Genomic DNA, 15,182 nt, shown 5'->3' on the forward strand with positions numbered 1-15,182 from the left:
GCCAAGTGAAAATTTCACCATTTACATGCAAAAAAATAATTTTAAAAGTATACTCCAGAAATTGAAGCTTAGGATTGGATGCTGAGGCCATAGGACATTCTTTATTCTTCACATCACTGTGTATGAACCTTGACACCAGAGTTTACATGCCATTCACATATTCTGTTATTCATTAATCTATTTAATTTTGTATTCATTTATTCAACTTTGCTGAGGACATAGTATGTGCATAAAATTATGCTGACACTGAAGTAGAGCATAAAGGTAAGTAATGTTCAGCCCTCAAGTAGACTTCAAGGTATACACATCCAGAAATAGCAATAGTATAAAATACACAGGCTTAAATACCCAAAAAGCTGTCCATATAAGCAAAGAGCAATTAGTTTTCAGAGGAAGTTGTCTTCACAACCCAAGGAAACTGGCACAGGTTTTATGAAAAGAGTGGTATCTGAAAGAATTTTGAGGCCCGGTTCTGACCAGACTGAGATAGTGAAGGCTTAGACAGGTTTAGACAGAGCAGGAGCCAAGGTCTTCTGGAATTGCCAGGGAAGTCTGAGGCCACATAGGCTGATAAAAGGGTCCCTTTATGCCATCACTCAAAGTAGACAGACAAGTTTGGTTGGATTCTCAGGAACAAGTCAGTTACTATTTTGGAAGCAAGCTTTTTCAGTCATTCGGTAAATTTATTAGTGGTACCTAGATCTTCATTTGAGCTTCCCAGGTGGGTAGGCGGTAAAGAATCCACCTGCCAATGCAGGTGACCTGATTTCAATTCCTGAGTCAGGAAGACCCCCTGGAGAAGGAATTGGCAATCCACTCCAGTATTCTTGACTGGGAAATCCCATGGACAGAAGAGCCTGGCAGGCTATAGCCCACGGAGTTGCAAAAAAGTCAGACACCACTTAGCAACTAAATCACCAACAACAAATCTTTATTTATAAAATAAGCTTTATAGAAATTTAAGAACCACACATATCTAGAGTACCTAAATAATTATATGTTTTATTGTTTAATGATAATGAAGATCGAATAAAAGAAAGCTGACACAAATTTACAAGCGTGAATTCTGTGGTGAATTTGGGTTTAATGATGGCAGCACTGAAGTATAAGGGAAGTCTGGAATTTTCTGGTGGTGTCTAAAGGAAAAGGAAAATTAAATTCTCATCATCATAGGGCAGTGTTGTAAAAACTAATAAAATAAAATACAACAAAAAACATGAACTGGTTAACTTTTCCTCTCTTGCTTATATTCACCAAAGTCAGAATGCATATTTGGTCACCCTATACACACTAACCCTAACCCTTTATTTCTGGGGGCTCCAAAATCACTGCAGATGGTGACTGTAGCCATGAAATTAAAAGACGCTTACTCCTTGGAAGGAAAGTTATGACCAACCTAGATAGCATATTCAAAAGCAGAGACATTACTTTGCCAACAAAGGTCCATCTAGTCAAGGCTATGGTTTTTCCAGTGGTCATGTCTGGAGGTGAGAGTTGGACTGTGAAGAAAGCTGAATGCCGAAGAATTGCTGCTTTTGAACTGTGGTGTTGGAGAAGACTCTTGAGAGTCCCTTAGACTGCAAGGGGATCCAACCAGTCCATTCTAAAGGACATCAGTCCTAGGTGTTCTTTGGAAGGAATGATGCTAAAGCTGAAACTGCGGTACTTTGGCCACCTCATGCGAAGAGTTGACTCATTGGAAAAGACTCTGATGCTGGGAAAGGTTGAGGGCAGGAGGAGAAGGAGACGACAGAGGATGACATGGCTGGATGGCATCACTGACTCGATGGACGTGAGTCTGAGTGAACTCCGGGAGTTGGTGATGGACAGGGAGGCCTGGCATGCTGCAATTCACGGGGTCGCAAAGAGTTGGACATGACTGAGTGACTGAACTGAACTGAACTGATACATACTAATTTTTTTAATATTTTCATTTTTATTGCAACCCTGAGTTTACTTTCCTGCCCCACAACCTCCTCATGGCAATTTTCACCTCTGCGTTTCTGAGTGTGTAGATGATGGGGTTCAGCATGGGGGTGACCACTGTGTAGAACACGGCCACCAGCTTGTCCTCAGTGAAGGTGGAGGGGGGCCGCATGTAGAGGAAGATGGCGGGTCCAAAGAACAAAACAACCACCGTGACGTGAGAGGCACAGGTGGAGAGGGCTTTGCGTCTCCCCTCTGCTGAACGGTTCCTCAAGTTGACCAGGATGACAACGTATGAGGACACCAAGAGAAGGAAGGAGAAGATGGAGAACAATCCACTGTTGGCCAACACAACGACCCCCTCCACAGAGGTGTCAGTGCAGGCAAGCTTGAACAAGGGATGGAGGTCACAGAAGTAGTGGTCAATCACGTTGGGACCACAGAAGGATAACTGGAGAGTAACAATGATCTGAACCATGGAGTGAACAAACCCCCCCAGCCAGGAAGCAGCCACCAGTTGGTGACACAGAGACCGGCTCATGACGGTTGTGTAGTGAAGGGGCTTGCAGATGGCCATGTAGCGGTCATAGGCCATAACTGTGAGCATGAAGATCTCAGCAACTCCAAAGAAGTGAAAGAAGAATATCTGAGCCACACAGCCCTCCAGGGAGATGGTTTTAATCTTGGAAAGTAAGTCTGTGATGAATTTAGGGACAACAGTGGAGGAGTAACTGATCTCCACGAGCGACAGGTGACTAAGGAAGAAGTACATGGGGGAACGCAGGCTCTTACTGACTCTAACCGTCAGAACAATGAGGCCATTGCCCACCACCGTGGCCAAGTACACGGGCAGAAACACCGCAAAGCACACTCTCTGCACCTCTGGATCCTGGAAAAGACCGGTGATAATTAACTCAGTCACATTATTGGTCCTTGCCATGGAGTTGATTCATATGTACTGGACTGGAGATAATCAGAAGCCTGCAATAAAATAAACATTGATTATAACAAATTCACCTCATTTATAGCAAGTTGGACAGCATAAATCAGTTTACAACAAAAATTTATCATGAACTCATTTATTTAGGCAATATGAGCTCATTGAGCATTAAATATGACCAATCTAACAATAGTTTATATATTAGAAAATGAGGGCTCAGAGAAATGGTTATTCACCCAGCATCACACAGAAAATGGCCCACTGTAGGACTCAGAATCAGGTTGAATTCATAGGGCTTCTTCTAACCCACCACAAGATATTCTGAATTTAGGGAGTCATTCAAGTTCAGCTCTTATATTTTTACCATCTTCATTGCATTTTAATGGCTCTCCCTTATTGGGAAATCCCCATGACACACTGCTACTCCTAAATTCTGAATTCCTTCTATCCCTCATCTTCTCTTCAGGGAACTATCTTCCCATTGTTAATCCTTCCCTTTCCTCTGTCTCATTTTCTTCACTCCATTCTAATCCTCAGCTCACTCAGGTCAGAGTCCTTCGCCAGTCTTGCAGCTTCAATAACTGAGCTTATAGAACAAGTGCTCAAACACTTTGTAGAGAGTTCTGCTCAGTAGTATGTCTCCATCATTTCACTCTCAAAACTCTTGGCACACTGCTCAAAAGGCTCACAGATCCTGAACTCACAGAGCTGGTCCTCTGAGAGCACTGTTGTGCCTGACCAGACTGCCTTTCCCGGTTCCCGGTTGGTAGCCAGCAGCAAAGTATATGATAACAAGATGAAGATTTCTCTGCGAGTTATTTCCCTGAGAAGATACTTAGCCGAGCACCTTTTATACATGTATACACCCTCAGAGTGGGCTTCCAGGGTGGTACAGTAGTAAAGAATCCACCTGCCAACGTAAGAGATGCCAGAGACATGGGTTTGATCCCTGGGTCTCGAAGATCCCCTGAAGTAGGAAATGGCAACCCACTTCAGTATTCTTGCCTGGAAGATTCCATGGAGAGAGGAGCCTGACGGTCTACAGTCCATTGGGTCACAAAGAGTAGACACTACTGAGTGACAGACACACACACACACACACACACACACACACTCCCTCAGAGAGTACAAGAGAAATACGGATCACAACATCAGATTCAAAACAATACTCTCTAGATTAAGGTGCCGTGTTAGGCGTATTTTCACCACATAGGATCCATGAGAAATAAGGAAGAAACAGTATGAAGACCTGATTCTCTGCTTTAAATTTTACCCATTGCTTTTCCCCTTATCTCTGATTTCACACTGAAATTTTCAAGAAATATACTTTTGGAAAAGTAAAGCTGCACCTGATCAATAAGGACCAGAACCAACAGAGAAAACAGAAGTCAACGATATAGACAGATGGAAACAAAGTCATAAGTGTCAGAATTCCTCACACCAGGATGTACGCTGAACTTCAAAATTTCCTGAGAGCAGATTACAAGTTTTCGCACCGACTCCCACATACACCAGGAGTGACCACAGAAGGAGATGAATATGTTAATTGGCTTAACGGTTGTCATCACTTCATTATGTATATGACCATCAAATACCAAGTTATAAATATGAAATATATACACTAAATATATTTACTGTATATTTACTGGATTCTTTACTATTTTTAAATTTTTTAAGTTTTTAATATTTTAAAAATTTTAGGATTATGTAAAGTCACTAAACCTGAAAAAAAAAAATTATGGCAGAATGCATCCATGATCCTTGACTTTTCCATTCCTGATTCAGTCCCTGTGTACGTGAGAATGCCCCTTATTCCTCAAGTAAATTCTCCTCTCTGCTTAGGCTAGTTTAATGGGTTTCTGTTTCGTGCAAGCAAAACCTCCTAATACATAAACCTGAGAAATTGATAAATAAAAGTAAATAAATGCATACATAAATCTGAACATCACTAACACAACAAAAAATTTTAAAATACAATTACTAATTAAAACATAGCTCAAAAATATTCCTTTTATGATAGCCAAGGGAAAAAATATTAAATACTTTAAAATGTAATCAATTATGCAGAGAAAACCATAAAAATACCACAAGAACACAAGAAAATATATATGTCAAATGGAAAACATATCCATCCCCCCAAATTCTTACATATTATATTTAAATAATAAAAGTTAACATAATAATTTTGACTATTCCTAACTTTATATACAAATTTAGGCAACCTCAATTAAAATCCAATGAAATTTTTCTTTGTCATTTGTATGACTACTCTAAACTTCTTCTGCAGAGGTTAAAAAAGGGAGGTGGGGGTGCTCAGTCACTTATGGAAACAAAAAGAAATTTCCTAGTCAAGACACAGTTTCCTGGAAGATATTGATGCACACAGTATAGAAATGACATTGGTACTCATGACCAAATGCAAGCAATATTGATAAACTCATCATAGCATGGTGCCCTTTCCATTGGTAGCAGTGTTGTGGACACGAGGCTCTCAGAATCAGGAATACCTGTCAGCCTCACAACACCTTGGAAAATCCAGTCGCTGAATGGTTAAAAGATAAGATTGTGAGACATCACAAAAATCTCCTTTTACCACATCCTCACTTGAAACAAAGGAAAAGATTGGGACAGTGATAGATTGAAGCTGGTAAGACTAAGCTACGGAATAACAGGAGATCTTCAAGCAGCTCTGATGACACCATCAGCCTCCAAGATGCCCAGGCTTGTAGCTTTGATGTCATATGTGATTCGTGCCTCTCATTCCCATATCCGGTCAGTCACCACAGTCCATTAATTTTATCTTTAATCATCTCTCCTGTGCACTTTCTCTCCAACCTTGCCACCCTCACCTTCACACCTGCTGTCGGCTGATGCCTAAGTCAGCAAAGCCTCTTAGTCTCTACAACCTCCCACTCCATCCACCCTGCAGACTACAGCCGGAAGATTGTTTCCTGGACCCTTCCTTCCTCAGATCGTCCACTGCTTGGGAATAACCAGGGAAAACCCTGGACACCTCTGGCTCACTTTCAAAGTCTTTCACAGACTGAGCCATCTCAACCGTCACCTTCTTAGCCAACTAAACTTCAACTCACCTCTATTCAACTCAGGGTCCTCTCCTCCCACAAGCCCACACTGTTCATTCCCACCACGGAGCCGCCTTCATCCGAAATGCCCTCTCCTTGTCCTTTTCAATCCTGTCCACCTTCTAACCCTAATTCCAGTCCTGTGCATTCAATGAATCTTGTGATTAATGTGTGTGTATGCTCAGTCATTCAGTCATGTCTGACTCTTTGTGACCTCATGGACTGTAGCCTTCCAGATTCCTCCATCCATTGGATTTTCCAGGCAAGAATACTGCAATGAGTTGCCATGCCCTCCTCCAAGGGATCTTCCCAACCTAGAGATGGAAGCCAAGTCTCTGCATCTCTTGCATTGGCAGGCAGATTCTTTACCATTGAGCCACTGGGAAGCCCTCTCATGATTAACACTCCAACTCATATGTATCTTCTCTAAGCATTGAAAGAATACTTTGGTGATTTTTCTTAAATGCATAGCAAATCAGGCTACTACTCTACCTAAAATATATCAACACCTCCGCATTGCCTACAACACAAATTCCAATATTCTTAGCATGGATTCCAGGTTCTTCTTGAACTGGCCATTGCCTATTTCTGCAACTGTCATCCCCAAAATGAACATTATACAGCTATTTCCTAATCCAAAATGTCCTTTCTTCCTTCACAGTGTTTAGTATTCCCTTCTTTTTAGATTGCATGTAGAATCTGATTACTGTAGAAATAATATAGTCCTGCCATTGTGTTCTTACAGTAAGTAGTTCATCATACTCCTCTTTTTTAGCAGTTAATAAATTCTTTATAATACTGTTTCTTTATCTCTACCAAGAAATACATATCCTAGTATTCAAAATTATCTGTTTAATGTTTTTATTATATTTTATTATTAATTGCATTTTGGTTGACAATAATAGCTAGTATTTCAATGGCATCATATGTCACACAGGTTTTTTTTTTAGTTGTAATTAACATACAATATTACATTGGTTTTAGGTATACAATATAGTGACTCAATATACAATAAGAATAGTTACCATCAGTCACCATACAAAGTTGTCACAATATTACTGATTATATTCCCTATGTACACATTACATGCCTATGCCTTATTTATTTTGTAGCTAGAAGGTTGTATCTTCTAATCCCTTTCACCTATTTCATCCTTCCCCCAACACCCTTCCCCTCTGGCAACCAGCATTTTGTTCTCTGTATCTACTAGTCTGTTTGTGTTTGGGCTTTTTATTCTATATATGTTAATTAACTCAATTTCCAGAACAAACCTGTGATGTGCATATTTTTATCACCCCATTTTTCACATATGAGGGAAAAAAAAGAAGCACAGGTAAGTGAATTCACTGACCTAAGTTTACACAGCAGTGGAGCCAGAATTTCAACCCAAGAAATTTAACTCCAGATCATATGTTCTTTCATCACTACCCTATACAATTTCTAGGCACATAAACACATACTGAAGAGTTAAAATTAAATGTTCTCTTCTATAAGAGATCCAATGTATATTGATTCCCCAACACAAATGTTTCTTGTTTGAGTATGAACTCAATGTTTTTTGATTCACTAGAGAAACTAAGAACAGTATTCTAGAGCCAATCTGAGAGCTCACTCAGAGATAAGAGAAAAATCAAGGAGAGCCCAGTTTTTCCAGTCTTCATCCTTAGTAGAAGGAACAACTGGTAACTTGGAAAACTACGTTTTCCTTTTCTGTCATCTTTGCCTTTCAGTACCTGTTCCTGTCTCTGCTACCCACCCTTCAGCCACCTCCACCATCTCCCGCACTGAGCTGGTAAAACATGCCTCCTCTCTGAACGCAGTTTTGCCTCACCTGGAAGCATGAGGGGTGGGGGGAGTGATCAGCATATAAAAGCCCAAATCCGTCTTTGAACACATAGACTCTACATCAGGTGAACTGCTGGACTCTGGACCAGAGCGTAATGATACAATGGAGACAATGCCCGAAGGAGATATAATAGAAATCTTCATGTGCCAATGGAGCTGATCGCAGAGTGAGGTAATGGAAGCTCCATCCCAATCACAGTTTCCCACTTTATAATTCCCAAATGGCACCTCACAGAATCCCAAAATTGTAAAGAACTTAAAATTCATCAAATTTTGTTTTGTATAATTTACCACAATAAAAATAAATTAAATAAATTGAATTCAGTACCCCCACCAAAAAAAGCAAATACTTTAAACCCAACCAGCTCATTTTGAGTAAGCTCTGGGAGTTGGTGATGGACAGGGAGGCCTGGCGTGCTGCAGTCCCTGGGGTCACAAAGAGTCGGACACAACTGAGTGACTGAGCTGAACTGAGCTCATTTAGCAAATGAACACTGAGGCTCTAAGAGAGAAACTGACTCACCCAACATCCTATGGCTGTTTAGAGACTCTGCACTTCCAGTCATATTACCTACCTTTAAATCAAAATAGCTGGTGTAGTTAGTTCTATCTCAGAACAAAGAATAGAGTCAGATGGATCTCAAATGCAGCTGAGCACATCCAACTCATCATGAAGTTGGCCACTCTGCTAGAATCGATCATTACTCAAGGAGATCATCTGGTTTGGAGAAACTAGAATAGGATAGAGAATTGAAATCCCCCCTTGGAATCCTAAACCCTGACAAGACAGGTGCCTTTGCTAATACCACCAGCTCAGTCACTTTTTCACTCAAGTCTCCCTGAACAAAGTTCAGTTCATACCCAGCTCAGTCACTCTGACTAGAGCTGAAAACATTTAGAGACCTTTTACTCTAACCTCTTCTGTTTATAGATGAGGTGAATGAGGCGGAGAGAGGGTAATTGGATTCCCACACTGCATACCAGTTATTTCCCAGGTACCTAATTCAGAAATCAGTGCTCTTTCTGCACTGAGGACTGGAGGGTTGTTGTTACTGCTACTCAAGGATCAAACCTTGCCCTGAAGAAAAGCACGAGTGTCCCTGGGAGATTTTAGAACACAAAGCAGATGATGTCTAAGATAAATCACCAAAAAAAAAGGGGGGGGGAATCAGGGCATCTAGATCAGAGTTGATTTATAATAGCTAGGAAATAAACAAATGCCACAGAAAGCAGAAAAGAGATTTTAAGACCTTGGTTTTCATGAAGAAAACTTACACACCCACCAAAACCCCAATGGTTGTAATTAGTTCCTTGCATAAGTTAAGATCCTTTAAATAAATTAATCCACACACTCTAGTCAAGGGAACTTCCCCATGGAATTTCTTTTCTCTCAGGTGAAACTTTGTCAACTAACCTTGACTTAGGAGAGATTCAAAATCTTTTCAATTAGCTTAGGGAGATGTCCATAAAGTTTGTACCCAAAAACAAAGTAATAAAAGAAAAAAGCTGAAGGTAAGACATCAGGAGAATACTTTTCCAGACTGAACTGCTGAGAATGAAAAGGACATCTGAACAGAGGGACAATGAGGACTGGCCAGGAAACCAGGACAGCTGGGCACTGGCTGACAGTCGGTAACTGACTCACTTCTATCTTAACCAGGTCATTTCACCTTCAACCTCTCACCCTCCCTGTTTCCACTTCTAAATAAAATGACAGAATTGGCTAGATTATCCCCATTGTGCCTTCCAATACTAACATGTCTATATAAGCCACTTGGAGAAGGGAATGGCAAGCCACTCTAGTTTTCTTGCCTGGAGAATCCCATGGACAGAGGGGCCTGTCGGGCTACAGTCTGTGGGGTTGCAAAGAGTCGGACACAACTGAGTGACTAACACACACATATAAGCCATTAGACTTCTTGTGTTTCAGCCTCTCCAATGACAGTGATAATAATGTAATAGAGTAAGAATTTCCTCAGCAAGAGATGTCATTCATCCATCCATTCATTCATGCCTTTATTCAAGAAATAGCATTGTGCCCTGTAATGTGTCAAGCATGGGTGCTAAAGATTTGGCCATGAGGAAACAACGTCCCTAACTCAAAGCAGTTATATCTGTCATATTCCCAGCACGGGGAAGTGGGAAATATGAGGAAACCAATTAGGTGAATATCAGTTGCAATAATCCAGCCAATAGTTGCTTGTCTTTACCAGGATGGTAGCACTGAAGGTTTTAGGAAGTGGTCAGAGTCTAGACATCCTACAGGTAGAACAAAGAAGATTTGCTGAGGTTTTGATGAGAGGAGAGAGACAATTCAAGGATACCTGAAAGGTAGATTTGAGCGAGGAAAATGGAGTTACCATTATTGAGATTGGGGTTACTGTAAGAAATGCATGGAAGCAGATTCAGAGTGTGGATCTGGACATGTTCACGAGGCAGAGTAAAGAAGAATGAGTCCAGGATGGTGGTTAGACAAAGTGGCATCTAGAAGATGAATAAAGAAAAAGCCCTTGAAAAGAGACAAAGGGGGAAAAAATCTGCAGCTGGAATAAAATCCTTCAGTGGGAAAAACCTACCCACTACCCAATGCCTCTGGCAACCACCAATCTGTTTTCTCTATCTATGAATTCAGTTCTTTGGTTGGTTGGTTGGTTGGTTCATTGGTTCGTTCATTTTTAGATTCCACATATAAATGAGATCATATGATATTTGTCATCTTCTGTCTGATTTATTTCATTTAGCATAATGTCCTTTAGGTCCATCCACATTATTACAAATGGCAAGATTTCCTTCCTTTTTACAGCTGACTAATATCCCATTGTATACACGGCCACCCCATGCGAAGAGTTGACTCATTGGAAAAAACTCTGATGCTGAGAGGGATTGGGGGCAGGAGGAGAAGGGGACGACAGAGGATGAGATGGCTGGATGGCATCACCGACTCGATGGACATGAGTCTGAGTGAACTCTGGGACTTAGTGATGGACAGGGAGGCTTGGCATGCTGCGATTCATGGGGTCCCAAAGAGTCAGACACAACTGAGCGACTGAATTGAACTGATACATCTACCACATTTTCTTTATCCACTCGCTCATCAACAGACACTTAAGTCACCTCTATGTATTAGTTCTTGTGAATAATTCTGCAATGAACATTGAGGTGTATGTATATTTTTGAGTTAATGCTTGGTTTCCTTCAGATAAATATCCACAAATGAAATTGCTGGATCATATGGTAGCTTTGTTTTTAATTTTCTGAGGAACCTCTATACTATTTTCCATAATGGCAGTAACCATTTACCACCAACAGTGTACAAAGGTTCACTGGTTTTTGCATTCTTACTGATGTTTTTTTTCTTGTCATTTTTTTTTTTATAAAATGTGTGAGGAATAGCTCATGATAGTTTTGATTGGCATTTCCTCGATAATTAGTTATGTTGAGCATCCCTTCATGTACCTGTTGACCATTTGTATGTTTTCTTTGGGGGGGGGATGTGTAATCAGATCATACTCTGATGCTGGGAGGGATTGGGGGCAAGAGGAAAAGGGGATGACAGAGGATGAGATGGCTGGATGGCATCACCGACTTGATGGACGTGAGTTTGGGTGAACTCCAGGAGATGGTGATGGACAGGGAGGCCTGGCGTGCTGCGATTCATGGGGTCGCAAAGAGTCGGACACAACTGAGTGACTGAAGTGAACTGAACTGAACTGATCCATTTTTAATCTAATTGTTTGGGGGTTTGCTACTGAGTTATATGAATTCTTGATATATTTTGGAATTAACACCTTATCAGATATATGATCTGTAAACATTTTCTCTCATTCAGTGATTGCCTTTTTGTTTATGGTTTCCTTTGATCTGCATAGGCTTTCTAGTTTGAAATCCATTTTGAGTTATTTTTGTGTATAAGAGTCATGTCGTTTCTTAAATGTTAGGCAGAATCTACCGGTGAAGTCACCTGGTCCCAGACTTTTGTTTGTTTGGGGAAGTTCTTGATCACAAACTTCGCCTTCCAACTGGTAATCTGTCTGTTCAGGTTTCTTACCAGACTAAATTCTTACCAACTCAGTCTGTTAGGTTGTATATTTCTTAGAATTTATTCATTTCTTCTAGATTATCCTAGAAGTTTGTTAAAATATAATTTATATTATAGTAGTTTATAGTATAAACTATAAACTATAGTAGTATATAGTTTATAGTAGTCTATTATGATCCTATTAGTTAATATCACAGAATGTGGTAATGAGGTAATATCTCCTCTTTGATTTCATTTACTTATTTGAGTCCTCTTTATTTTCTTGGTGAGTTTAGCTAAAGGATTTTTGGTTTTGTTTATCTTTTGAGAAAAGAAACAGCTCTTAGTTTCATTGATGTTTTCTATTCCCCTCTTAGTCTCTAGTCACTTATTTCTGCTCATTCTTATTTCATTCCTTTTACTAATTCTGGGCTTCATTTGTTCTTCTTCTTCTAGTTTCTTTAGGTATAGGATTGGGTTTTCTATTTGAGATCTTTCTTATTTCTTGATGTAGGCATCTATTGTTATGAATGTCCCTCTTAGAATTCCTTTTGTTGCATCCCACGGGTTTTGAAATTACAAAACAAACTGTATACACATATAATAGAATGCCTCAGACAATATGCCAATCCTTACATCCATTCTCCCTTTCTTCTTTAGGAGAAGAACACAATAAAACCTTGATATTTTTTAACAGAACACAATTTCACATAGAAAAAAAAAAGGTTATACATTCTAGCCTCCCTTGTAATTAAGGGTGACCATGTGTCATATTTCTGTTGAACAAAATGAAAGCAAAAGTGTTTGGAACAGCTTTTGAAACAGCTCCTAAATAGAAAGGTATCCACTTAGCCTGCCCTATTCCCCTTTATGGTCTCCTAAAATACAAATTTAATACTAGAGCTGTACTGTTTAATATCACATCCAAAACCCACATTTAGCTTTTTCAATTAAACTGTTAAAATTAATAAAATTTAAAATTCAGTTCTTTGGTCTCACTAACCACATCTCTACAGCTCAGCAGCCACTACCATGCTGGACCTCACAGATACGGAGCATCAGCTGCGTAACATATATTCTGCTGGACAGCCTTGATATGCAGAATTAGAAGCTCTTTAAGGTCATGAGGTTGAGTCTACTAGATGGCTGATTCTGCATTTCTAATATTTTTGGAACTCCCAACAATGTTGGACTTTTCTGTATTTCTGTAGTTCTCTCATTAGATTGCCCTTTTTCTATTATATGCAGTCAAACCCATACCTAAAATATATATAAATAATAAATAGGAAAAGAATACAAAATTGTATATGCAGAGTAGTTGGCAGCCCTCTACCAATTTGTCCTGAATAAAATTTTGTATTTATTATCTAAAAAAAAATACATTTGGGGATTTTTTTTTTCTTTGTTGATGTTGCAGCAGAATCAATAACTGAGAATTAACTGCATGGTCTCCAAAGCTAAGTGGTATAATTATAGACTATTACTACTTCTGTGAATTTAGTAAGCATTTTCTAAATGTCACAACAATAATTGGCTCTTGACACAATTGAAAAGATGCTTTCCTTTGTCTCCTATGATTTTTCCAGTGAAATCAAAACAAAGGGAATAACTAGCCCTCAATAGACTTACCCTCAGTAGGTAAGGTAGTCCCCTAGAAAACTGACAATCCGGTTAGAGGAGATATTATCTGTACATGAGTATCCAATGACTCAGAGTGTATTGATGATGTTCTTTCTGTAGCTCTCAGTGATGAAAACCAAAGGTATACATGAGTAAGATGCTTCTTTCACAGCCTACGTCCTGAAGTCCTGGTCTGCCATGGTACAATCAAGGCCTCCAGGTCTGGTGCACCGAGACAACCCAGAGGGATGGTACGGGGAGGGAGGTGGGAGCGGGGTTCAGGATGGGGAACACGTGTATACCCGTGGCGGATTCATGTTGATGTATGGCAAAACCAATACAATTTTGTAAAGTAATTAGCCTCCAATTAAAATAAATAAATTTATATTTTAAAAAATTTTAAAAAAGAGAGAGAAAAGGAGGTAGCCCCACTGACTTTGGTTCTGAAACAAATGCTTTAAAATATACATTAACAAAATATAAATGCATTCAGCATAAAAGCTAATGAGGCCATGTGAAGTTAACATTTACTTAACAAATATTTATTGAACACCTACAATATGCAAGGGACCATGCTATATACTCAAAAGTGATGAAACAACAGAGAACATGTAGCCCAAAGAAGCTGCAAAACAAAAGTATTTAATGGCTCTCAAATGCCTAACACTTTTTTAGGATGAAATCAAAGACTATTTGAGTAGATTCCCAGGAAAGAAGTCCAATTTGTGAATAGTCATGTAGTCATCAAACAAATAAAATTAATGACCAGCACTAATTATAATAATGATTATGATAGCTAATATTTACTGAGTCTATAGTATAAATCTATACCATGTTCTTTTCTAAAACTTTGAGGTATACTGGAGACTTCCCTGGTGGTCCAGTGGTTAAGAATCCACCTGCCAATGCAGGGGACACGGGTTTGACCCTGGTCCAGGAAGATTCCACATGCCAAGGAGCAACTAAGCTCGTGAGCCACCACTACCGAGCCCACGTGCTGCAGCTACGGAAGCCTGAATGCTCTAGAGCCCATGGTCTGCAACAAGAGAAACCACCACAATGAGAAGCCCTAGCACCACAACCAGAGCAAGCCCAGGTGCACAGCAAAGGCACAGCACAGCCAAAAATAAACAAACAGGGACAAAAGGGTTGTATGTATAATTACGGTTGATTTGCTTTGTTGCATGGCAGAAACCAACACGATATTGCAGACTTTTTTTTAATTTAAATTTTTTTAAAGGGGGAAAAAAATAAAAAATTTTAATTTAATGTATATTAACTATTCTACTATTCAGAATACTTCTGAAGTTCATATTATTGTTAATCTTCTTGTATTTATGAAAAACAGGTGGTGATGAAGTAGTACTTGCATCATGAGTTATGAGAGAGGGGCACTTGAAAGAGCCTGATGGATTTCAGAGCCTGAGCTCTTCCAATTTTAGCAGGAAGAGCTAGGCACCCCACCATGAGACACGCCCATTAAAAATTCCTTAATGGATCTGGGGTTTGTTTTCTAGGTATTGAAAATGTTCTGCAATTAGTGCTGATGGTTGCAAAATGTACTAAAAATGACTGAATTGTCCAACTTAAAATGGTCAAATTGGCAAAATTTATGTTCTGTAAATTTTGTCTCAATAAAATATTGTGTAAATAGTAAATGTATACAACTGTTACTTAAAACTATTGTTGTTCATCTGCTAAGTTATGTCTGACTCATTGTGACTTCAAGGACTGTAGCCTGCCAGGCTCT

The 15,182-nt window shown here is 39.5% G+C and overlaps 1 protein-coding gene across 2 annotated transcripts in view; it reads right to left on the bottom strand.

The window, feature by feature from the left end:
* The window catches only part of LOC102393736 (olfactory receptor 4X2), a 44,210-nt gene that overhangs the window by 7,416 nt on the left and 21,612 nt on the right, over nucleotides 1–15,182 (bottom strand). Inside the window, exon 2 of one of the 2 annotated variants that reach the window (XM_006042676.4) lies at nucleotides 2,807–2,907. The exons of the other annotated variant lie outside the window; for it this stretch is intronic. Coding sequence (XP_006042738.2) covers nucleotides 2,807–2,866 — 60 coding nt within the window. The 5' untranslated portion in view covers nucleotides 2,867–2,907. The remainder of the gene's footprint in view (nucleotides 1–2,806; nucleotides 2,908–15,182) is intronic. 2 annotated transcript variants of the gene reach the window in all.

The sequence above is a fragment of the Bubalus bubalis genome, chromosome 16 (genome assembly GCF_019923935.1).
Source record: "Bubalus bubalis isolate 160015118507 breed Murrah chromosome 16, NDDB_SH_1, whole genome shotgun sequence".
Taxonomy (NCBI): domain Eukaryota; kingdom Metazoa; phylum Chordata; class Mammalia; order Artiodactyla; family Bovidae; genus Bubalus; species Bubalus bubalis.